General features: G+C 41.9%; 1 protein-coding gene across 1 annotated transcript in view; it reads left to right on the top strand.

Annotated features, from left to right (window-relative positions):
• KCNQ5 (potassium voltage-gated channel subfamily Q member 5) overlaps positions 1–26,053 on the top strand; it is a gene marked incomplete at both ends in the record, with an annotated part of 576,625 nt that overhangs the window by 347,988 nt on the left and 202,584 nt on the right. Inside the window, one exon of the mRNA XM_079716089.1 lies at positions 18,625–18,715. Coding sequence (XP_079572215.1) covers positions 18,625–18,715 — 91 coding nt within the window. The remainder of the gene's footprint in view (positions 1–18,624; positions 18,716–26,053) is intronic.

Below are 26,053 nucleotides of genomic sequence, written 5' to 3'. Positions count from 1 at the left end.
GCAGAAACATCAGAGTACCCAGAAACAACTGAATTTTTAATTGATGGGGATGCTAGGGTTTATTTAGTGCATCCCTGTCACTTTACTAGTGAGAAAACTGAGATATTTTTAATTGATTTATTTATTTATTTTTGCTGTGTTGGGTCTTCGTTTCTGTGCGAGGGCTTTCTCTAGTTGCGGCAAGCGGGGGCCACTCTTCATCACGGTGCGCAGGCCTCTCACTATCGCGGCCTCTCTTGTTGCGGAGCACAGGCTCCAGACGCACAGGCTCAGTAGTTGTGGCTTATGGGCCTAGTTGCTCTGCGGCATGTGGAATCCTCCCAGACCAGGGCTCGAACCCATTTCCCCTGCATTAGCAGGCAGATTCTCAACCCCTGCGCCACCAGGGAAGCCCCAAAACTGAGATTTTTTTAGAGGATTGGGTGCCTATGAAACCCGAAGATCTGGAGCAAAACTCAACTATTCCCACTTTCAACTTTTATATTTTCCATCACTGCTTAATATGTTTTAGTTTCAATTATGTACCTGAAACAACAGAATTTAAGTAAACATCTCTAAAATTGTCAGTGAAGGGTATAATATTAAATTAAATACAGCCACATTTTGTCTCACGTTTTTTGTTCGTTTGTGGGGTTTTTTGGTTTCTTTTCATTGGACTATAATTGCCTTACAATGTTATATTAGTTTCAGGTGTACGACATAGTGATTCAGTATCTTTATACATTGCAAGATGATCACCGTGATAATTCTAGTTACCATTTGTCACCATACAAAGTTATTACAGTATTATCAACTATATTAGCTATGTAGTACATTACATCCCCATGATTTATTTCATAACTGGAAGCTTGTACCTCTTAATCTCCCTCATCTATTTCACTCATTGCCCCAGTCCCTCCCCTCTGACAACCACCAGTGTTTTCTCTGTATCTGTTAGTCTATTTCTGTTCTATTATGTTTGTTTGTATCATTTTTTAGATTCCAAATATAAATGAAATTATACAGTACTTATCTTTCTCCATCCCACTTATTTCACTTAGCATGATATCTTCTAGGTCCATCCATGTTGTCAAAATGGCACGACTGCATTCTTTTTTTATGGCTGAGTAATATTCCATTGTATATGTATACCACATCTTATTTATCCATTCTTCTGTCAGTGGACACTGAGGTTGCTTCCATATCATTCCGATTGTAAATAGCGCTGCATGAAAATAGGGGTGTATATCTTTTCCAATTAGTGGGGTTTTTTCTTTGAAAAATATCAAGAAGTGGCATTGCTGAATCCTATGGTAGCTTAATTTTGATTTTTTTTTTTTTTTTTTTTTTGCGGTACGCGGGCCTCTCAGTGTTGTGGCCTCTCCCGTTGTGGAGCACAGGCTCCGGACGCACAGGCTCAGCGGCCATGGCTCACAGGCCCAGCCGCTCCATGGCATGTGGGATCTTCCCGGACCAGGGCACGAACCCGTGTCCCCTGCATCGGCAGGCGGACTCTCAACCACTGCGCTGCCAGGGAAGCCCTTAATTTTGATTTTTTGAGGAGTCTCCGTGCTGGTTTTTATAGTAGCTCAACCAATTTACATTCCCACCAACAGTGCACAAGGGTTCCCTTTGCTCCACATCCTTGCCAACACTTACTTGTCATTTTCTTGATGATAGCCATTCTGACAGGTGTGAGGTAATATCTCACTGTGGTTTTGAATTTCATTTCCCTGATGATTAGTAATGTTGAGTATCTTTTCATGTTGGCCCCCTGTTTGTCTTCTTTGAAAAATTTCTATTCAGGTCCTCTACCCATCTTTAATAGGGTTGTTTGGGATTATTTTTTATGTTGAGTTGTATGAGTTTTTAAAATATTTTTGGATATTAACCCCTTATCAGATATACCATTTGTAAATATCTTCTTTCATTCAATAGGCTGCCTTTTTGTTTTGTTGATAGTTTTCTTCACTGATGTAGTCCCAATATTTATCTTTGTTTGGGTTTCCCTTGCTGGAGGAAACTTTCAAAAAGTGTTGCTGAGACTGATGTCAAAGAGCTTCCGGCCTATATTTTTTTCTAGGAGTTTTATGGTTTCAGGTATGACATTTAAGTCTTTAATCCATTTCGAGTTTACTTTTTTTTTTTATGGTATGAGGAAATGTTCTAATCTCATTGTTTTACAGGTAGCTGTCCAGTTTTCCCTGCACCACTTACTGAAGAGAATGTCTTTTCTCCACTGTATATTTTTGCCTCCTTTGTCATAGATTAATTGACCATAGGTGCATGGGTTTATTTCCAGGCTCTCTATTCTGTTCCATTGATCTATGTGTCTGTTTTAGTGCCAGTACCATGCTGTTTTGATTACTATAGCACAGCTTTGTAGTATAGTCTGAGGTCTAGGAGAGTGATACCTCTAGCTTTGTTCTTTTTTCTCAAGATTGCTTTGGAAATTCAGGGTATTTTGTCATTCCATAGGATTGTTTGTTCTAGTTCTATGAAGAATATCATGGGTATTTTGATAGGGACTGCATCAAATCTGTAGATTACTTTCAGTATTATGGACATTTTAACAACATTAATTCTTCCAATCCAAGAGCGTATCATCCTCTACTTCCTTCATCAGTGTTTTATAATTTTCAGAGTATAGGTTTGTCACCTTGCTTAAGTTTATTCCTAGGTATTTTATTCTTTTTGATGAGATTTTAAATGGGATTTTTTTTTTTTTTTACTTTCTATTTCTGATATTTCACTATTAGTGGATAGGAACACAACAGATTTCTGTATATTAATCTTGTATCCTGCAACTTTGCTGAATTCATTTATAATTTCTAACAGTTTTTGGGTGGAGACTTTAGGGTTTTCTAAATAAAATATTATATTATGTGCAAACAGTGCCAGTTTTACTTCTTCCCTTCCAGTTAAGATTTCTTTTTCTTATCTGATTGATGTGGCTAAGACTTCCAGTACTATGTTAAATAGAAGTGGCAAGAGTGGGCATCCCTGTTTTGTTCCTGATGTTAGAGGAAATGCTTCCGGCTTTTCACTGTTGAGTGTGATGTTGGTTGTAGACTTGTCACATACGACGCTTATTATGTTGAGGTATGTTTTTTATACTCACTTGTTCAGAGTCTTTATCGTGAAAGTATGTTGAATTTTGTCAAAAGCATTTTCTGCATCTATTGAGATGATATGATTTCTGTTCTTCAGTTTGTTAGTGTGGTGTATTATGTCAATTGATTTATGGATATTTAGTCATGCATCCCTAGGATAAATCCCACCTGATCATGGCATATGATCCTTTTAGTGTATTGTTGAATTTAGCTTTCCAATATTTTGTTAAGGATTTTTGCATCTATGTTTATCAGTGACATTGGCCCGTAAGTTTTATGTTTGTGTGGTGTCTTTGGTCTTGGTATCCTTTATTCTCTACTCTTATGATTTGGTGACTGTCTTTATTGTTATGTTTGGATTCCTTTCCGTTTTTTGTGTGTGTATTTGTTATAGATTTTTGGTTTGTGATTACCATGAAGTTCATATCTTAGTATGTGTATATATATATATACCCCCCCACACACATATATGTATACACACATATATATAAAGTTGAGATTATTTTAAGTTGATGATCTCTTAAGTTTGAATGTATTCTAACAACTCTGCATTTTTCCTCCTCCCCTTGCACATTTAATGTTTTTGACATCATATTTTAAAAATTTTTATTGTGTGTATCCCTTAACTACTTATTGTGGATATAGATGATTTTACTACTTTGTCTTTCAACCTCCCCACTAGCTTTATAAGTGGTTGATCTACTACCTTTACTGTGTGTTTGCCTTTACCAGTGAGATCTTTCCTTTCAAAATGTTCATACTTCTATTTGTGATCTGTTTTTTTTTTTTTTTCAGCTTAAAGAAGTCCCTTTAACAATTTTGCTGGTTTAGTGGTGCTGAACTCTTTTAGCTTTTGCTTGCCTTTAAAGCTTTTGAGCTCTCCATCAAATCTGAATGAGAGCCTTACTGGGTAGAATATTCTTTTTTTAAACCTTTTTATCAGAGTATAATTGCTTTACAATGGTGTGTTAGTTTCTGCCTCATAACAAAGTGAATCAGCTATACATATACATAATCTCCATATCTCCTCCCCCTTGCGTCTCCCTCCCACCCTCCCTATCCCACCCCCGTAGGTGGTCACAGAACACTGAATTGATCTCCCTGTGCTCTGTGGCTGCTTCCCACTAGCTATCTCTTTTACATTTAGTAGTGTATATAAGTCCATGCCACTCTCTCACTTCGTCCCAGGTTACCCTTCCCCCTCCCTGTGTCCTCAAGTCCATTCTCTACATCTGCATCTTTATTCCTGTCCTGCCCCTAGGTTCTTCATATTGTAGGTTTTTCCTCTCATCATTTTGAATATATCATGCCACTCCCTTCTGGCCTTGAAGTTTCTGCTGTAAGATCAGCTGATTGTCTTATGGGAGTTCCCTTGTATGTAAGTAGTTGCTTTTCTCTTGCTGCTTTTAAGAGTCTCTCTTTAACTTTACTTTTTGCCATTTTAATTATAGTATGTCTTAGTGTGGACCTCTTTGGGTTCATTTTGTTTAGGACTCTCTGTGTTTCGTGTACCTGGATGTCTGTTTCCTTCCCCAGGTTAGGAAAGTTTTCAGCTATATGTCTTCAAATAAGTTCTCTGTCCCTTTCTCTTTCTCTTCTCCTTCTGGGACCCCTATAACATTGATGTTCTCTCAGAAGTCTCTTAAACTATCCTCTTTTTTTTCATACTGTTTTCTATTATCTGTTGAGCTTGGATGATTTCCACAATTCTATCTTCCAGCTTGCTGTTCTCTTCCTCTGTATCATCTAATCTAATGTTGATTTCTTCTAGTTTTTTAAAAAATTTCAGTTACTGTATTCTTCAGCTCTGTTTTTTTCTTTATATTTCTAACTCTTTCTTAAACTTCACACTGTGTTCCTCCATTCTTCTCCCAAGTTCATTGAGCATCTTTATGATCATTACCTTGAACTCTTTATTGGCTATGTTGCTTATCTCTACTTTGCTTAGTTCTTTTTCTGGGGTTTTATCTTGTTCCTTTGTTTGGAACATATCCCCTTGTCTCCTTATTTTGCCAAGTTCTCTGTGCTTATTTCCATGTATTAGGTGGGTTGGTTCCATTTCCCATCTTGGAGAAGTGGTCTTATATAGGAGATGTCCTATGGGACCCAACAGCACACTACCCACCTGTCACCTGAGCTATATGCTCTAGGGGTGGGCTCTGTGGGCCCTTCTCTTGCGGCGGGCTGACTATTGTGGATGTGCTGGTAGGCAGGTTGGCCCCCGTCCCAGTTGGCTACCAAGTCCTGCCTTGTGCAGCAGCTGCTGGTACACTAGTTGGCTGGGCCAGATCCCAGCATGGCTGCCTGTGGGGCCCAGGGAGCCCAGGTTTGGTGCTGGCTTGCTGATAGGCAGGTAAACCCCCGGCGCTACTAGGCTGGAAGAAGAACCCCAAGCTAGTGCTTGACTGCACCAGTGTCCTCCTGATAAAATGAGCCCCCAGATGGCTGCTTCCAGCATCTGTGTCCCCAGTGGGAGTCCCCGTTGCCTCCTGCCTCTCTGGGCGTCTTTCTGAGATCAGCAAGTAGGTCTGACTCAGGCTTCTTTCAGATTACTGCCTCTGCACTTGGACTCGGAGCTTGTGAGACTTTGTGCACTCCCTTTCAGAGTGGAGTCTCTGTTTCCCCCAGTCCTCTGGCTCTCGTACGTAAGCCCTGCTGGCCTTTACGGCCAGCTGCTCTGGGGTGGGGTCTCATGTTTCCAGTGCAAGACCCCTGTGATTGGGAGCCCAGTGTGGGACTCAGAACCTCTGCAGTTGTGGTTACCCTCCTGTTCGTTGGTCACGTACCTGGGGATGCGGGTCTTGACTAACCATGTCTCTGCCCCTCCTACCCGTCTCGTTGTGGTTTTTTCTTTCTATCTTTAGTTGTGGGAAGTCTTCTCTGCTAGCCTGCAGTGGGTCCTGTAGACGGTTGCTGTGTAGGTAGCTGTGATCTTGGTGTACCCGTGGGAGGGAGGGAGCTCAGCCTCTTCCTGCCCCGCCATGGTAGCCACGCCCACCTCAGTTGTGTGTATTATATACGTGGAATCACCAACTTCACTGTTTTGGAAACAAACATAAAATATTCTTGATATCTATCTACATAGCGGCAAGAGAAAGCAGACCCTTTTACTTACTTACCGGGCCCTGGAAGAGTGTCTACCATTTTTTAAACTGACTACAGTATATTTTTAGAGGTGGGAAATATGTACTGTCTAGTGTCTGTCTATGCTTGCCAGCTTTGCTGGTCCATAAACTATTCAGCGGCTCCACTCAGTGTGATGCCGGCTTTCAGCTTCCATTCAGCTCAGGTCACCAAGAGCAACAAGTGCCATTGTAGGCCAGTCCCCAGAAGAAACATGCATCTTCCTTATCCCTTGGGCAGGTACTTACATGTGTAGTAGTTTCAGAGTTTATGGTTATTACTATGTGGAGACATCTGTTTTCTGGGTTTATTTTTTTCTGATGTTGTACCACATCATAAAGTCTACTGCCAAGAGTACTTTACTTGCAAAGATTTTGTTTTCTGCTGTTTTAGTCACTTTACTACTTTATTTCTGTAGGCCAAATAGAGAAAATCACTAGCAGTTACCCACTCCATAGCCCCCATAGCATAACCTGACGCCATTGGGTTGAAAGTTTTTATTCTGTGAGACTTCGAAGTCTCATTTCATGAGAAGTGATGGGTCCTCCTGGCATATGTGTAACAAAGAGCTGCACCGAGATTTCCCATGTAGTGTGACTGCTCTCAGGAAACCTTTTAAGGAAAATCTATTTTTAAAGTAAGTGGATCACATGGATCCACTTATGAAACAAATTCATAATTGATTTTTTATTACCAAATATAGTACTTTAAAATAACTTTTTCCTTAAAACTTGAAGCCTACTTTTATCCCCTTTTACTTTTCTTCCAATAAAAATATTTAAATAAATTACTTCAGAATTTCTGTTATTCACTTTCAGATAACATAATGGTTATTATCATATATTCATAGAAAATTGCAGTGATTAAATTATTATTTGCCTAATAAATTGACCATCTTTTTATGGAAAAATCATTCAGGCCAGACAACTGTTGTCAAACACCTTTTAACATATGTTTTCAACCTTTGCCATAGCTCACTTTCTTGCATAAACAGACCTTTTGAAACAAAGCATGGAAAATTTAATCCACATGGGTTCATATTATCAAAACTGTTGGACTGGATTATTTTTCATGGTGTCAGCACCAAAATTACCTCTTGAAAAGATGCCTTTAAAAGGAACATTCACATAGATTGTACAATGTTGTCTCTTCCTCAGCCTTTGCAGACAGCTTTTATTTCATTCATGGCTGTGGTTAGCATGCTCTTCTGCTGGGGCCCCTTTCTCAGTCGGGGAACTGCATGTGGCCTGTTCATCAGCAAGGCAGCCTTGGTCAGCAGTCCTTAGTGTTCATTTTAAGGGTGAATCTCTGCCTGGTCACTTCAACCGAGGCTCCTTCCCACGTACAGACTGCAGCCCGGCAGCTTCTCGGTGGTGCGACCTATTAATTCAGAGCAGCCTCGAGTCCTTTCCAGAAGCTGGAGTAGCGAGGGACGGGACGCTGAGGTCCAGCAGGCCAAGGCTGCTGTGTGTCAGGAATGCACTGCAGCCTGTCAGCCTGGGGAACGTGGTCACACCTTCCAACCCAACTGTTATATCATGTTGTCGTTCTCATGGGTTTGCCTAGACACACCATGAAGTTACATGAGCACCTCAGACCTTGCTGGGCATTGTCCCATGTTTTACATTTTCAGATGTCCTGCTTTATAAGCAGAGGTTTTAGATTATAAGTCACTTTAATAGTTTCATGATTTTATCCTTGTTAAAACTTGTAGAAATTGTGTAGCAATTATGTGTCAATGTGATGCTCAGTTGGCATTTTTAACTCAATTTGGTATTTATATACTTATTTGTTATGTTAAAACACAAATTCTGAGTTTGATGCTGCCTTATTGAGTCTTTAAAACAGCTCTAGGGGAGAGGCAGTGAGGTATGTGGACAGGGGGCTGGATGGGCCAGAAAGCAGGAGCGTGGGGACCAGCTGCCATATGACTTACTGGCTCAGAGGAGCAGCATGTGGAAGGGTGAAGTTCCGTTATTGTACCCCATTATCACATCACACATGGTATTGTGCAGAAAATAGAGCAGATGGGGCTGCCCAGAGGGTCTCTCTGGGAGAATGGAGGAATTAATGTTCCGGTGGGGATCTTAAAACCCAGGCAAAGGAGTTTGGATGTGACAGCAAGAGAAAGGAACCGTAACGTTTAAAACAGGGAATTGGCATGATAAAGCAGTGCTTTAGGGAGCAAGGCTGGGAAGACCTGTGCCAGCTGAGTCCCAAACGCACCATTGCTTTGGCTTGATAGGTCATGGGATGTCACTTCTGAAATTCAAAATTCAACAAATGTCACCTTCTTAGTAAGACCTTCCCGGGCACTCTGTCCAAACTTTCAAATCACTGAGTGTCTGCATCCTGTCCTGTATTTAGCAGTTATATCGCTCTCTCACATTGTATACATTTTATTTATGTCCCAACTCTCCTACTAGAATGTAAGGCACAGATTTTTGTCTGTCCTATTCACTACTATGCCTTCAGCACCAAGAACAGTGCCTGGTACATGGCAGGCCCTGAGTAATACATGTTACGTGAATAAATGAATTTGCTAGTACAAGACCTGATTCTGCTTACTGGTAATAACGTGGCAAATAAGAGAGATAATCTGTTCCTGCCCTCGTGAAGCTTACATTCTAACAGAAGAGACCAAAATAAACAAGCAAATAAGAATCCCAGATGACGCTGTTTGCTCAGAGGAAAATATAACAGGGTCACAAAGATACAAAATATCAAATAGAAAGCTCTCCTGTTGCATACATTCACTATAGGACAGTAGGAAAACTGGTTTTGTTTTTTATTTTAAATTGGTTGTCTCTGAACCATATACACTGGTTTTCAGTCTCTGTGGTGTTTCCTGGAAAGGACACTGAAACAGCTTGCAGAGGCAAGGACCTGACTGGTGGGTTTCTAAATTGCAGACCTCGGGCCCTTTAGGAAATAGTGTTCTGTTGCCTCTGAAGACAAGCACAGAACATCTGGGGACTCCTGGAGTAGGGAGTTGGTAGTTCATGCTAGGAATAAATGAATCAAGATTAACATAATAAAATGTAAAAACAACAAATGTAAACAGCTTTTCAGAAACTTAAGTGAGAGAAATTTAGGTTTAGTTTACATTGTTAAATTTGAGCCAGTGGTGTCATTTGCTTCTTTAAAAAGAGTGCAGCTTTAGGCTGCATTAATACTCCTACTCCAAGGAAAGAGGAGTTATAGACAAAATCACGCCTTCATCAGGTCTACCCCAGATACCCTGTATCATTCAGAAAGGACTTGAGGCTGCTAACAGAGGGATCTGCACTGTTATAAACGAGTCACAAATTCACTGCTGAGCTTCCTAGCAGCCAAGGCAAGGAGACAACTATGTTAAAAGATCGCTGCCTCCATAAAGTAAAACCCCATCATTTTTCCCAGAAGCAATGGATAGTGCTTTGGCTTGATGGATCATAGGATTTCACCTGTGTTCAAGACACAAGTGTTCAGAGTTTTCTTACAAACCCCGTGGCTCAGCTCTCCAGACTTCTCACCAGGTACACGACCTTCCAAGAGTTGTAGCGTCGTCTATCCTGCCTGAATTTCCACTTCTTTTCTTCAGGGATATTATAAACCACTTAACAGTGCTTTGCTGAAATCAAGACTTTTTATCTATACTCTATGCCCCTGATAGAGCAAGCTGGGAAACCAATCAAAACAGGAAATAAGCACAGGTCAGTGTTTCTTACTATTGGTGAACCTGTGTTGCTTTCTGGTAATCATAGCTGTTCTCTTGAATTTATTAAAATTCATTTGCGTATATTCTATCTGGGATATTTCTAGGAGTTGTGATTGAGCTTATCAATATACAAAGTCCAAGGTGCCCTACTTTACTCTTTTTTTTGACACTCAGAATATTTTCCTCGCTTTAGTCATTTAGGATCTATTACATTTTTCAAGATTTATTAACGTTTATCCATAAAAGTTTTTCAGTTTCATCCACAAACACTTCGATGCCTTATAACATAATAAATCTGGACCCAGCAACATAAAATCATTAAAAATGGCCAACAATTTGCCCATCATTTTACAAGAAGATGTTTCTTGTGATAAAATCCTGAGAAATTTCTTACATGATACCTCATTGAACAAATACAAGGTGAAGTACAGAGGAACTCTTAAAATATAGTAAATTGGTTAAAGGCTTTTTACTCCTCAAGAAAACAGCAGAAAAGCAAACATAGTTTCGTGAAAATAGTTCTATGAGCAATCAAGGTAATGAGCTCCGAGTACACAGGCTGTCAGTGGCCACGTTTGCTCCGTGCCCTGTGATGTGGCAGGAAAAATACAGGAAAATGAGCAAGTGTGTATCTTCAAGACAGTCTTTTTTGAAAGCAGACTTTTGCTGATAGCTGGGCAGTGGAAAGCTTGGATTTGGACTCCCTGGCCAGAACTGAGGGTGCAGATATTTCATGCTGATGATTAAATGCTCCATCTTTTGCTGAGACTGGAGGATAATGATGGGCCTGAGTCAAACTTGAGGGATGCGGGAATGAACGGGATGTGCTTTTCAACAGCAGTGACGAGGAGACAGACATGGACGCTGCTTCACTTGCGGGGTGTGTGTGATCTGAGGGCTGACGGGGAGTCGTGGTAAAGCCGCCTCCAGTGTCTGAAGAACAAGCATGGAGGGAGGGGCGCGTCCTCGGGGTCCAGACCCTAGAGAGGAGGGTGAGGTGAGGAGGGGCCCCGGCACAGGACACCTGGCTCCAGCAGGAGTGTCTGTCACAGGCCTGTGCTTCTCTAAGTGCTGGGGGCTCAGGAGCTGGGCCTGCACAGTCGTCCACCAGTGACGTCTTTACAACAGCCCCTGGCTCGAGGGGGAGCACAGTCAGATCTCTTCTCGCCACTGGGATTCCTGCTCCTGGGTGAGAAGCAGGCCCGATGCTTCTGCTCTGAGGGGGGCTCTTGTACCGCCCTGGGTCTTCTTTCTTGTTTTCACTCGCTGGCATCAGCCTGGCCCTCTGCGGAAACTCGCCGTGCAAGCAGAAACAGCCCTTTCCTGGATCCTCTGATCTCCTTTTCACCCCACACAGGTGTAAAAGGCAGCGTTTCTCTTTTTGAAACTCTTAGCTGATGACCTATTTTTGCAACTTCCCAGAGGTTACGGTGCTAGTATTTATTTTTCAGGGTCTTTATTAATGTGTAGGGCTCATTGCACCTGAAAAGCAATATTGTGCAGTGTTTTCAATCAAATATTCCAGCTCACCTTTAAAGACACCAAAAATGTCGTATTTAAGTTTTGCTGCTTTGCAGTGGAAGCTAGGGCATGCAGTGGAAAGATTTCATGTGCAAAATGCCCTTTTATGGAAAAATTATGCAGAAAGGACATTTTGCAAAGTGCCAAGTTTAGAAATAAAGGCAAATTTAGGATGCTGGAAGAAAAAAATGGTCTCCAGCCATTTCTCTTGTGGTGAGGTTTTGATTTCTTAGGGAGCATGTCCTCAGGCAAGTGCGGGGGCAGCCGGTGCGTCGTCTGTGGTCCCTGATGCCTGCGTGTGGGCTCCAGCCCTCATCATTCACAATGCACCTGTGAGGTCTTGCCTCAAATACGCACTCTATTAAGATTTCCCTGGTGGTCCAGTGGTTAGGACTCTGCGCTTTCACTGCCAAGGGCCCGGGTTCAATCCCTGGTTGGGGAACCAAGATCCCGCAAGCCACAAGGCTCAGCCAAAAAAAAAACCAAAAAAAATAAAACACACTCTATCAAAGCAATACTGAAAAATTTATGAGAAGTCAGAGCTAGGGTTGAATTTCCTTGGGAAGTTATTTCTGAAGAGTTGTTTTCTTTAAAAACTTCCTATCTACTTCCTGTTAGCCTTCTTTATTTTAATCCCATGATTCCAATCCATTTAAGACATTTGAGATCTCCCCTCCCCCAGAGTTTTCCGACCAGTTGACTCGTGGACAGTTACACATGGAAAGTGCATTGTCCCCCAAAAGACTCGCCAAGAGCACCTTCTAGGTGGGACTGTGTGGTTACGGCAGCCCACAGAGCTCGTGCTGTGAGTCTGCCTGCCAGCTGAGCTCGGCTCGCTGAGAGCCCATGGGCGGCATCAGCCCTGCGTCTCCTTTCTCCACGGCATAGTTCACAGTGGCTCCTGCGGGGCTGGGGTGTGTGTGTGTGTGTGTGTGTGTGTGTGTGTGTGTGTGTGTGTGTGTGTGAATGACGTTGCGTAACTTGCTTTATTTTCACATCACTTTAATTCTTGCAAAATGAACCCCTGCTCGAAGCATGACCTTGGCTTCCCAAGTCATGGACATCATCTGTTGCACAAGCCCCCATGATATTTCCAAGTAGAGCTTTCTACCAAAGTAAATCTGGCAAATTGGTTCTTAATTAGCCCACGAAAGCTGATGGTAGTTTTCTGGAATAAACATAGGCGGCTTTGAACTGATGGTATTTTGCATCATAAATGCCCTTCTCCTCTTAGAATAATCTCTGCCTTCTAAAGGACGAAAGGTCTACATCAAAGTGAATTTCCTCAGAAACGAAATAGAAATGATTGCTTCAGGCAAAATAAAAGCCAGTAGTTGTTACAGAATAATTTTGCAGGAATACAGATTTTATGATATCTCAGGATTAATATATAAAAGAAAGAATATTCATATTTTTTCAAAATTATTTTAAAATCTACCTCTAGGGGGGAAATAAACAATTAGGACTAAATATATGGAAATAAATATCTAAAATGCTCTAGGATTAAAAAAAAAAAAAAAAAACCTTACCTAAGTTGGTGACCTCTGCCAAACAGGCCATTTTGCAGCTCCCAGCCCCTGGCCTCCTCAGATATCTCCCACCACAGGCTTCTAATTTTTTGTGAGCCATGGATGCATCAGCAGTCTGGTAAAGCCTGTGAACCATTCCTCAGCATAATTTTTTTTTTTTTGAGTTAAATGCTTCTTTTTTTTTTTTTTTTTAGTTTCTGCTTTATAACAAAGTGAATCAGTCATACATATACATCTGTTTCCCCATCCCTTCCCTCTTGCATCTCTCTCCCTCCCACCCTCCCCATCCCACCCCTCCAGGCGGTCACAAAGCACCGAGCTGCTCTCCCCGTGCTCTGCGGCTGCTTCCCACTATCTATCTACCTTACGTTTGGTAGTGTATATATGTCCATGCCTCTCTTTCGCTTTGTCACAGCTTACCCTTCCCCCTCCCCATATCCTCAAGTCCATTCTCAAGTAGGTCTGTGTCTTTATTCCTGTTTTACCCCTAGGTTCTTCATGACATTTTTTTTTCTTAAATTCCTAGAGTCTGTCATACAGAGTGAAGTAAGTCAGAAAGAGAAAGACAAATACCATATGCTAACACATATATATGGAATTTAAGCATAATTTTTTGAATGCATAAAATACAGGTGATTACAAAAGAAAAAAATTACATTGAAATGCTATTGTTAAAATATTAAACAAGTTTCTGATATAGTAATACATGTGCTTCTTTATTAATGCATTAAAAAAACAACTCCCAGCAGTGGGTCTTATAACTACCATAATCTTGCAACGGTGATGCGGCAAAATCAGTATCTAAGATGAAACGTAACTGTTTCATCTACAGCTGTAAAATGGTATATGAAAATATCTGTGATTTCTCTGAGTGACAGAGTCACGAGTCACGCTGACGCCATCGTGGTTTTTGTCATGGTTCGTGACAAAGACGTAATTTTTTCCCATCCCCTTTCACAGCCCCTCAAAATTCTATCCGCAGACCCCTTGGAGGCCCGTGGGCCCTGGATTAAGACACCCCTTGTCCAGTGATTGTTGTCTCTGCTCCCACTTCTGTTCAGCCCACAGACAGGTGGAGAGGGGGCATTGAGAGCATGCACACAGGTGCGGGCCCCTCAGGAGCAGGGAGGTCAGCAGAGCCACACTCAGACCCAGCAGTGCAGGCTGTCCCCTCAGGGATGACGCTGTCAGCCCAGTGCTTCTCCAGCCAGGGAGTCTGTCTCTGACAGGGCCACCAAGAGCCACTTCACAGCAGCGTGTGTCCGTCCTTCTCCATGGTGTCACTCTCCACGATGAGGAAGTGTCCCCAGATATCCCTTATGCCACTTACCCAAACCTTCTGTGCTCCGTCTGCACTTTCTTCTCTGCTCGGTCTACACATCCACTTCCTCCAGGAGAAAAGCGCCTCCATATTCCAGCCAGACTTTGTGCCCAGCACTCAGACGCACAATTCCCCGTGGACTTCCGAGACTGGATTGTCCTCTTCTCCTGAAAATCGGTTTTTCCTCCTCACTCTCCTGACGTTTCCCCTCCTGGCTTGTTAGGAGCATCACCAATAACTATGGACAGACACCGCAGACCTCTCAGCCCCACCTCCCTTCCCAGCCTCTACCCCTGAGCCTCAGAGTTACCAAGTCAGGAAGCTCCTGTGTTCACAGCGTCCAGTCTGCCTCTCCGTCCTACCCTCATTTCTGCCAGTGAGTTCACAGCCTAACCTGGTCACCACCACTCCCGATCCTGCTTCTCAGGTACTCAGAGACTCGCCTGCCGACTTACTTTCCCGCAGAGCAACTCTGATGATATTAGCTTCCTGTTCAAAAATGTTCAGTGGTTCCCACTGTCTCCTGAACTACGGACAGGCCCTGACTTACCCACCATGGCCCCAGACTCCCAATTCAACCACCTGTCTCATCCTGTGCTACAGTTAAGCTCGATAACTTTTTGTTCCATGAAACAGGGAGCAAATACTTTATCTCATTCATATTCTGCCATGTTGCCTTTCTCCTATGGTACCCTCTTTCTGGAATGTGTTTCTCCAGAAACTTCTCTTGTTGAAACCCAACTGTTCCTTCAAAGACCAGCTCCAGCAACACCCATTTTTGGAGATTTTCTTGATGTGCTTCCATGATTCCCAACTGAAGAGAACCCCTCCCCACTTGCAAGCACTGGGGCATTTCTCCTAGCACACGTCTGTCTCTACCCTTTATGATGACCCTGTGTGTTCACCTCATACACCGCACTGGATCTTCAGTTCCTTACAGGTAGGGGCTGCTTTGATTTACGCTCGTCCCTCGGTTGTGCTTGGCATGACATCTTTCGCGGACATGTTTTCAGTGGAACCAAGATGATTCCTATGCAAAAAAATGAACTTGCAGGAATGACCTGCCTTACGTTTTTCATGATCCACCAGAGGATAAGCTAGCTAGCAGGTGTTCACTCACTCTACCCTGTTGATTACTTAGTGAATTTTGGTGACACTGTACTTGCACCTGGTCTTCACCCACACGGGTGAATGGCCTAGAGTGTCCTTCTCCCCAGCCACCCAGCCGTTGTGCTGACTAACTCCTCCTGGGCCTTCAGGGCTCGTTTTGGTCCATACGTGCTTCAGGAAGTTTTCCCAAACCCCAAGTTTGGCTTCATGGACATTCCACCTGTGCAGTCCTATGGAGCCCAGAACTTTGAAAGGTGCCACACTTGGTGTCATGCTCTGCTGTCACCGTCTTGAAACTCTTAATACTTTTTAAACAAAGGGCCCCCACGTTTTCACTTTGCACTCAACTCCACAAGCGAAGTAACCAGTCCTGCCTAATCCCTTCCCTCTTGTATGCTCCTGGCGTCCCCTGTACCTTCCCTATCCTTGCAATCATCACTCAGAATTGTAATTTTCTTTTTACATCTGTTTACTACCCTGTATGCCTCAACAGATCCTGAACTCTGAGAAGGCAAGAAAAGAAAATCTTATTTATTGTTATATCCCTGTGGCTCAGCCTGGTATTATATGCTTAATCAATATTTGCTGATTGGACAAGTGGATGAATGGTTGAGGAAAGGAAGGAATTCATTAATGAATGTATTTGTTCATCACAGCCCCTCAAGCAGCCAGGGCAGTGCAGGTATTTGGCTTGCTGTCGTCAGATGAGTCCCCATAGAAATAACAGAATTCTAGCACAGAAACTACTCTTATCAGAAATGAGGGTAAGATCAGCTCAAGAAAGAAAATGGGCAAAGTAGTGACATGAAGGGAAAAGATTAAGCAACACCCAACTGTTAATGAAGAAGCCGCTAGCAAAAGGGCTCGTGATGTAGGTCTTTTTTTGTTTTTGTTTTTAAATAGGATTTACTTTTTTTTTTAATTTATTCATTTATTTATTTATTTAGGGCTGTGTTGGGTCTTTGTTTCTGTGCAAGGGCTTTCTCCAGTTGTGGCAAGCAGGGGCCACTCTTCATCACGGTGCGTGGGCCTCTCACCATCACGGCCTCTCTTGTTGCGGAGCACAGGCTCCAGATGCGCAGGCTCAGCGGTTGTGGCTCACGGGCCCCGTTGCTCCACGGCATATAGGATCCTCCCAGACCAGGGCTCGAACCTGTGTCCCCTGCATTAGCAGGCAGACTCTCAACCACTGCACCACCAGGGAAGCCCCTGTAGGTGTGTTTTGAACAAACACGGAGATCATGAGGCCGCCGTTGGGATGCCCTTGGAAGAAGGTGTCTTAGTGACTGAGTCATCCCCTGCTTGCTTCTCTGAATGTTTTCTGCTGAACCTGGACTCAGGAGGCATCTACAGATAACAGCCCCTCACTGGAGGGAAACATCTGTCACTCGTTACTTGATGCCACTTCATCCTCCAAACTCCCTCAGTGATCCCTGGATTTCACTTTCTCGTGAATAGTTCGGGGGTCTGTAGGTGTGCTGGAATTTGATGTCTAGTTTACAATTCCCAGTCTGCTAGGGCCAATTTAAAATATAGTCCAAACAATTCTGAATCATCAGGTACATAAGACCAAAGTATGATGAGTTGTTATTAACTCACGTACCAGGTTTTCTCCCTAGTAGAGTCCTTCCTCTTGAAGGCTTCTGCTATTCAGAATAACTGCCTCCCTCTCAGTTGGAAGAGGTAGAGAAGTACCCCCAGAAGTCTTGCTGAGCCAAGAACAGCACTGCCGGCCTCCTCTGTGCTCCTCAGCGACACCTTGTGGCAACTCAAGGACACACAGTGCTTAAACCCCTCTTCCTGCCAAGCAGCCTGGGATGAGTCACAATATGTTCTTAATTCTCAGTTTCCATATCTGCAAAATGGGAACAATGAGATTTGTACCCCATAAATTTGAGAGGATAATGTGGATAGTGCATGTGAAAGGGGCTTAGCTCAGTATCTCGCTTATACGAAACCCTCCGAATGTGAGTAATTATCAGCATACCCACTTCGGGTTCTGTGCTGAAATAGATATAAAGAAATAAGGAATACATGGTATCAGTCAGGAGTCAGCAGACTTTCCTCTCAAGGCCAGAGAGAGTAAATACTTCAGTCTTGTGCTTAGAGCGCAAGTCTCAGTTCTGCAGTTCTTGTGTGAGCGCAGCCATAGGAATACACAAATGAACGGATGTGGCTGTGTGCCAATAAAACTTTATTGGCCAGATTTGTCCCCAGGCCATAAGTCACCAATCCCTGGCTATCAGCCCTTGGGAGCCCCCAGTCAAGTGTGGTAGAAAGACGTGCAGATTCATCAGGGCAAGTCAAGAGGAGGCAGAGGCCAGCTGTACTAAAGAACACAGAGCTGATGTTTTACAGGAGATTGTTGAGTAAAAGATGAGATGGGTAGCATGTGAGTAAAAGTAAGAAATATGACTTTTAGGGAAAAGAGCTCAGATATTGGGATTTTTTTTTTTTTGAATTTCAGGATAAGTAACTTCAACTTTAAAACCGAGCCTGCACTTTTTATTAGACGTTTACTTTGGGAACTCGGCTCCCCCGCCCCCACCGGACTCCAGAAGTTCCGTATTTCTAGGAATAAAAATGTCTGTAGGTGGACTAGTGGAAAATGCTCTCTGTCACTGCAGCACAAGTAGAGCTGGGGGCATTTCTCTAGGGGTTTGACCGGAAGGGAATGGGAAGCACGCGGGTAGCAGAGGAAGTCGTTTTCTGTTCTTGTTATTACTGTAAAGAAACGGCAAATGAGAATCCAGGAACAATACTAGACTCTGAAAAGGAGCCAGTGGCTTAGTAAGCACTTAGAACCCTTGACAGTTCACCAAAGTTGCCGAACATGAGTCTGCTCCTTTGACAGGAGAGCAGCTACCACCTGAGCTCCCGAGCAGGAGAACAAAACACGTCTGGGCCTTTCAGGACCCCTGCTTGGGAAAGCCCTTTCTAGGAAATTTGCAGAGTCTTAGCTGTGGACATTTAAGTACAGAACACGCATACGTACACATGCACAAACACATTCATCCTTCTCATCAGTAAAGTTGCAAAGGAGCCCCATTTGCACTGGACATCACATTGTATTTTGATATTCAAAATGGCTACTCCCTTTTAGGGCTGTTATGATTGAATCAATGCCAATTCAAATGGATCTGGTGCTTTATCCATTAGAAATAAGAGCTTAAGTCTGTCATGCTAAGGCAAGTTTCTCATCAGATCTCTTTTTTTGTTGTTTTACAGTTTCCTCCTTGTCTTTGGTTGCTTGATTTTGTCAGTGTTTTCCACCATCCCCGAGCACACAAAGTTGGCCTCAAGTTGCCTCTTGATTCTGGTAAGTGAAACATATGAACAAAAATGTACATAAAGTTTACATAATACAAGAATTGTCTATAATATTTATGCAATGCATTTTGTCCCACGAAAAGTTATCTCTAGAAAAAAGAAAGTTTCTGTGAAGTATAAAAGTTTCAAAGGTCATTGGAACATTTGCCTGCCGTTTTAACCTTTAGTCAATCCCCAAGAAAACATAGAAATAGTCTAGATTGCTATTATGTAGCAGTATCATGTGTTATAGTTGCATTGTAAGTAGAAGGCAATACTTGGAAGCAGGTTTAATTATGTTTCTCTATGGTAATAAATTACAAGAAGAATCAGCATCTCTGAGGTCTCTTACAATATTGCTAAAAGTTACAGGATAGAGAGCGTTTTCCAGTAACCACAATTTAGCAGTAACTATGTATAGTCGGCCAAGAGCTATGAGCATATGGCACCTCCTAAGAAAACAGAAGGCTTCGTGCTCTTTTCAGCCAGCAGACTGCATTATGAATTTTGCTGCTAATGAAGTTACCTGGTGAGAAATTCTGCAGTTTGCTCTGTTTCCATTATGCTGTCAATCCTCAACCACAGAGAACTGCTCAATTCATTTTAAAATGGAAAAATACCCCAAGATATTTTAGTCTGAATTATTCTGGGCCTTTTAAACTCTTATACTTTCTATTAGAACTGAACTACAGTGCTGTATACTCAAATCACATCTGATTGAATGTTTGGTTCATTTACATCCATTTTGACCCACTCACTCAGTCCCAAAATCAAACTTGACAGTCTCAGGACTGTCTGAATGAACTATAAATTGGAACAACTCACTTTTTCCATAAAACCTGCTTGACTAGAGAGGAAAAGAGGGAAAGAGTGGGTGGGGTAAGATGGCCATGTTCCTTAATAAACAGAAATTGGTTATGCGCAGCAGCGAGCATTTAATACAAGAAAAGTATTCTTACCTTGAAGGTGGGAAGTGAAGGATGTCAGCTTGTACAACCTGGGCAGCTGGTCTTTCACCTGTGCTCGCAGAGGTTGGTTTGTGCTTAGAGTGCCAAGACTTCATCAAGTCTCTGCCCTGGGACAGGGAGAAATCACTTTTGAACCTGGAACAAATCTATCCCAATTCGTCTCCATACAAATCGTGCTCAGCGGTATATTGCTAATGTCAAGGTTACTATGTTGAAACCCAAGATAGAAAACAGATAGACCGAAGAGCCCACTGGGGATTTGTTCCATTTACAAGGTTCCATTCGGGTAGTAAGTGGGCTTTCAGCCTCCTGCACCCCTTTGATAACAACAGATGGTCTGAGCCAAGGTCTAAGGCAGAGCTGGCTTTTGGGTACATATACAGAATGACAGCTAGGAATTTCAGATCAAAAATATAAATCTGATTTTTAGACCTGGGAGCATGAAAAACTGGATTTACTGCATGACCAATGATATATATTATGAGTAAATCAAGCATTAAGAATCTTGTAAAAAGGTTTCTTTTATAACCAGGTCAAGAACGCAAAATATGAGGTTTGCATCCTCCAAATCTCTGAAATATAAATTCAGTCATTGCTAATGAGTTTCTAAATAATCCAGAGAAACTCACGTTATTCAAAAGCTAAAAGCTGGTTAATATCATGATTTTTAAAACTTTCTGAGCAGTGGACAACTGACCAGAGTTCAGTAACTAGAGTGCATGTGAGTAGATAAAAATGTAGACGTTTTACACATCACTCATCTTTTTTATTTTGCCAGCTTTATTGAGATATAATTGACATATAATATTGTGAAAAGTTAAAGTGTGTAACGTGACAATTTTATATACATACATATTGCAAAATGACTACCACAGTGAAGTCAGTTAACAGTTCATCACCTCACATGGTTGCCATTGTGTGTGGTGTGTGTGTGCGTGCGTGTGCGTGCGTGTGTATGTGTGGTGAGAACTCCTAAGATCTACTCTTTTAGCAAAACGGCCAAGTGGACAGTTCAGTACTGTTAGCTATAGGCACCATGCTGCACATTAGATCCTCAGAACCCATTTGTCTTATAACTGGGAGCTTGTGCACTTTGACCACCTTCACCCATTTCCTCCACTCGCACCTGCACAACCACCAGTCTACTGTGTTTCTGCGAGTTCAGGGGTCCCACATAAGTGAAATCATACAGTATTTGTCTTTCTCTGTCTCACTTATTTCACTAAACATAATGCCCTCAAGAGCCATCCATGTTGTCACAAATGGCAAGATTTTGTTCTTTTTATGGCTGAATATTATTCCAGTGTGTGTGTGATATATATATCACATCACATCTTTACCCATTCATCTGTCAGTGGACACTTCGATTGTCTCCATGTCTTAACCACTGTAAATAGTGCTGCTGTGAACATCGGCATGCATGCATCTTTTCGAATTACAGTTTTCTAGGGATGTATGCCCAGGAGTGGGATCGCAGGATCATATGGTAGTTTTATTTTTTATATTTGGAGGAACCTCCATACTGTTCTCCACAGTGGCTGCACCAATTTACATTCCCACCAGCAGTGCAGGAGGGTTCCCGTTCCTCCACATTCTGTCCAGCACTTCTCTCTCGCTTTTTAATAATAGCCATTCTAACTGGTGTGAGGTGGTATCTTATTGTGGTACTGATGTGCATTTCCCTGATGATTAGTGATGTTGAGTTCTTTTCATATACCTGTTGGCCATCTATAAGTCTTCTTTTACCCCTCAGTCTTTTTTTTTTCCTCTAATGCCCTTGTTTTTAATCAGGTCTATTGAGGTACAATTTACATAGAATAAGCATCACCCATTTTAAATGTATAGTTTCATGAGTTTTGAGAAACACATATTGTCATGTGTATTCGTTTCTTAGGGCTGCTGTAACAAAAGTACCACTGTATATATCATATATATTTCATATATGTCATATATGATAATTATATACATCATTATGTTGAGTGAAAGAATTTGATATCATGGAGATAGTCTTGTGTTTGGCTTCTTTTACTCAACATAATAACTTTGATATTTATTTGTATATTTTTTAATTGAAGTATACTTGATTTGCAATGTTGTGTTAGTTTCAAGTGTGCAGCAAAATGATTCATATATATATATATATACTTTTTCATTATGGTTTATTATAGGATATTGAGTATAGTTCCCTGTGCTATACAGTAGGACCTTGTTGTTTATTTATTTTATATATAGTAGTGTGTATAGGTTAATCTCAAACTCCTAATTTACCCCTCACGCCTCCTTCCCCTTTGGTAACCATAAGTTTGTTTTCTATGTCTGTGAGTTTGTTTCTGTTTTGTAAATAAGTTTGTTTGTATCATTTCTTAGATTCCACATATAAGCGCTATCATATGTTACTTGTCTTTCTCTGGTTTACTTCACTTAATATGATAATCTCTAGGTCCATCCATGTTGCTGCTAATGGCATTATTTCATTCTTTTTTTATGGCTGAGTAATATCCCATTGTATATATGTACCACATCTTCTTTATCCATTCATCTGTTGATGGACATTTAGGTTACTTCCATGACCTGGCTATTGTATATAGTGCTGCTATGAACATTGGGGTGCATGTATCTTTTCAAAATAGAGTTTTCTCCAGATATATGCCCAGGAGTGGGATTGCTGGATCATATAGTAGCTCTATTTTTAGTTTTTTAAGGAACCTCCTTAAATTGGCAGTACGAATTTACATTCCTACCAACAATGTAGGCGTATCCTTCAGTCTTGAATGCCTTTAGATTTAGCAAAGTAGAAACCAATCCTTTTATGCAAGTTAGGCCTTTGTATTAAGCAGTGTAGTAAGTGCTGCAGATGGATTGTCTCTGAAAGCCGTTGCTACACGGCTTTCTGTAGGGAGAGAGTTTGCGTATCCTCCTATTTTTGTGCTATAGTAATAAATTGTCAAGGTGTATGTTTTAAAGCAAAGTGTAATCTTAAAACCTACCTAAAAATATTTGGACTGTGTTGTGGGTGTAAGGTTTTACTGATGTTTCTCTTTTCATCAGTGTTTTCTCCAAAGACTGTTGTGTTTTATTTGGACAAAAAAAGATCAAGTATATCCTTTGTTTTTTTCTTTTTCTTATTTAGTAATAAACTGGAAACGCATGTGTATTTTAATTCTTTTCACTATCAGTTCTTATAGTATATTATAAAAGTTCAGTCAGTTGTAGAATACTGGAAAAAGCCAAGAGAAATCTTAATTATTTAGGGACTGTTGTATTTATTCTTTTAGCATGTGTTTTTGAAACAGTTAATCTGATTTCAAAGTCTGTCTATCCTCTGAATTTAACCAAACAGAATACATAGAACAAAATTCTGACTAGCATTGTTTTTAGCTCCCAAGATGAAGCATATCTAAAGAATTGCCATCCAATAGTAATAGGAATGGCTTTTAAATGTCTGCAACAATTTACAGTAAAGTCACTTTTGTACACTTTTCGTCACAAATACAACACAGGTGTAAACTTTGAAGACTTATGTGTAAATCACATACCACAGTTGCGTATGTTTTCATAACTCTGTCCATTTGGGGGTTTTTTAAACATTTTAAAAGATATTCCCACATTCTAGCTAATTCTATTTCTGGCAGGTAGAAGACACCCACGCTTCCGGCAGGGAGCGCCTTTAGGCAGAGCGGCCCCTGGACAAGCTTCCAGGCGGCTCACCTCCTTGACACTCACGCTTTCCACTTGTTTCCTTGAGCGCACCAGCGTGTTAGGGGCAGGTGCCTCCTCGCCTCCTGGGGTCCCCACGGAGTCCTCCGCTCTCTGTCCCCCACCCCAAGGGGAGGCTCTCATCGTTCTCATCCCCCTGCTAGTGAGTTCAAGAAACCACTTCTCTGTGTCTTGGTTTTCTCATCTGTTAAAAGTGGGTAGTAATATCTGCTACTTCATAAAGTTGTTGTGAGGATTAAATCCCAGTGCTTAGCCCCGGGCTCAGCACAGAGAATGCATCAAATATTACGGTCACTGGCTCTTCCGTATACAGTGGAACCTAATGGGGGCACAAGGGCAGTGAACCGGGGGTATTTGAAAAGGCTGCATTTGAGATCATACTGTACTTTTGTAATAGAAAAGAAGTATCTCACCACAAACGCTGTAACTTACGGCAGCTCTTCACACAGGCGTGTCTGTCTAACCAGAAGTGACTCAGTGCATTGCTCACGTGCACAATAACCTCTTATGTTTGGTGACTAAGGAAACAGATTTCTACTCTTGTAGTTTTCTGGTAAATGCATCTGATGACCACGCTCATGGCTTTCAAAGCTCTTCCCTCAGTGTCAGCTGGCTCAGTGGAGCACTGCTGAGGGATAGCCCGGGATCTAACAGAGCGGTTTGCTCAGCTCACTCTGGGCACAGAATTTATGAACTCGAGAGGACAATGCAAAGCCATGTGCCCAAGTGCCAGGGACAGTGAAAAGCTGGTGTTGATTTCCTAGGTTTTGTAAATTCTTCAGAACTGTAAGGGAACTAGCTTTTTTTTAAGTACCTTTCACGTATCAGACTCCTTGATTTCTTATTAAAACAAAAAAAACTTGCTATGTAAGTATTATTCCTCCCATTTTACCGTACCAAGTTGTACAGGAGCCCAGGCTGCTTCCCAGGCCTGGCTGCCGCCTCGCACCCTCCTGTGCCTCAGTCCAGACCGATGAGTCTCCCCGGTGTATTTCCAGGGCTCAGGGAAGCCCTGCCAGCTGAGGCTTCCTTGTGGTTCTATATATGCCAAGTGATGCCCGCGACCCTCTCATTTAGATTAAGTTAGTTTCTTTTTTCTTACAGAGTCCATCTACAAAGTTATCACAAATGGGTGTATCCCTTCACACCACTAGCAGTTCTTTGTATCAAGAATTCCAAATCTGATTTTGCAAACAATCAACAGCCAATCTGTGGGGTAAACAGTCCCAGCTCGTTTTGTGCAGGTGAGCTGAGCACCGTGCTGGTGAAGGGAGCGCTCCTAGCTCCAGTTAAACTATTGTGGAAGGTTTTGTTTCGGTTTGTTTTGATTTCACGAGCCTGAGGTTGTATGTTTCTGCATTTCATATCCCACCTTCTTAACAGCAGTGCTGTTTTGGAGTACATTTCCTTTGTATTGGATATCTTCTTGTCTTCCAGATTAATTTTAAAGTATTCATTTTTGGCCTTTAAATGTAGATTGTCCAACATGATGATTTGACCATATTTCCGGTGACAAATCTTCACCAGATGACCTCTCCTCTTAATGAAAATGATGTATAGCATTTGAAAAATTTTCATTGAAGGTGGTCATTTCTAAAACTGCCCGCCCACAAGCAGTAAAAGGAATGTCGTTATCAGTTTTGGCAAGAAGAGAATATCTCAGCGTGTTTGCTGCCCTATGCCCTCCTGCTGTGTGAGAAGGGCTCCCAACCACAAGTGGATTGTGCTAATACACATCTGGACGAGACTCAAACACATGGTCAGAGATCCAGGTTTTCCCAAACATCTTAGCTGTTTGGCACCTTCTGAATAGAGTTTATGCATATTTGCTGGTTTCGCTTCGTGTAGCAAAGCAAACATGGGTTTGCTGTTTCTGTGCACAATGAATCAGTTCCTGAAATGTGTACAAATCCAACTTAGGCAGATCTAATTATATCTTCCATGCACTAGTGTAGCTTACTATTTAAAGAAAATCTGTAGTGCAGAGTCCCCCCTTGAAAAGCTAATAACTACATAATTAATCTGTGTTCCATGTTTGTTTTCTTTTTCTAATGTGGATACACGCGGGGGTTTTGTGTTGTGGTTTTTTTTAATTGCTATAAACTACCTATTATGTAACACGGTAATTGAAGAATTAGACAGGTTGTTAACCATTTCCCATCTGTCAGTATTGGCAGAGTGGGGAATCAGCCACACACATGTACCCATCCTTGCAAAGTAGAAAGGCTTGCGCATAAAATTATATGGATTTGATGTAGAAGATTACATGAGATCTTTACGTTTAAAGCTCTGGCATGAACATTGTGAGACAGGATAACAGAATGTCAGGACAAGGATCCGTTCGAGGGTCTTCAGTCTTCCATGGGTAGGAGATGTGAAGTGATCAGAACTGAGGAGTGAGCAGTGTTCCTGTCTGTTTATCTCATCCCTGTAATTTCCTGCAGAAAGCGCTCAGAATATCCCAGCCAACACTGAAAACTGCCGTTATTTTCCTTTGCTTGTCTTTCATCAAGGCAAATGCAAATAAACTTTAAAATGATTCATGGAGGCTAACGACCCTCATCAATCTGCTGATGACCGAAAAGAAAACACAGGAGCAGTTTGCACCTACACTGCATCTTAACCGAGGGATAATAATATAGTAGGGGAGTTGCTCTGTGAAA

The sequence above is a fragment of the Hyperoodon ampullatus genome (assembly GCF_949752795.1).
Source record: "Hyperoodon ampullatus genome assembly, chromosome: 12".
NCBI classification, from domain to species: Eukaryota; Metazoa; Chordata; class Mammalia; order Artiodactyla; family Ziphiidae; genus Hyperoodon; species Hyperoodon ampullatus.
This window is presented reverse-complemented; position numbering and strand designations above follow the sequence as displayed.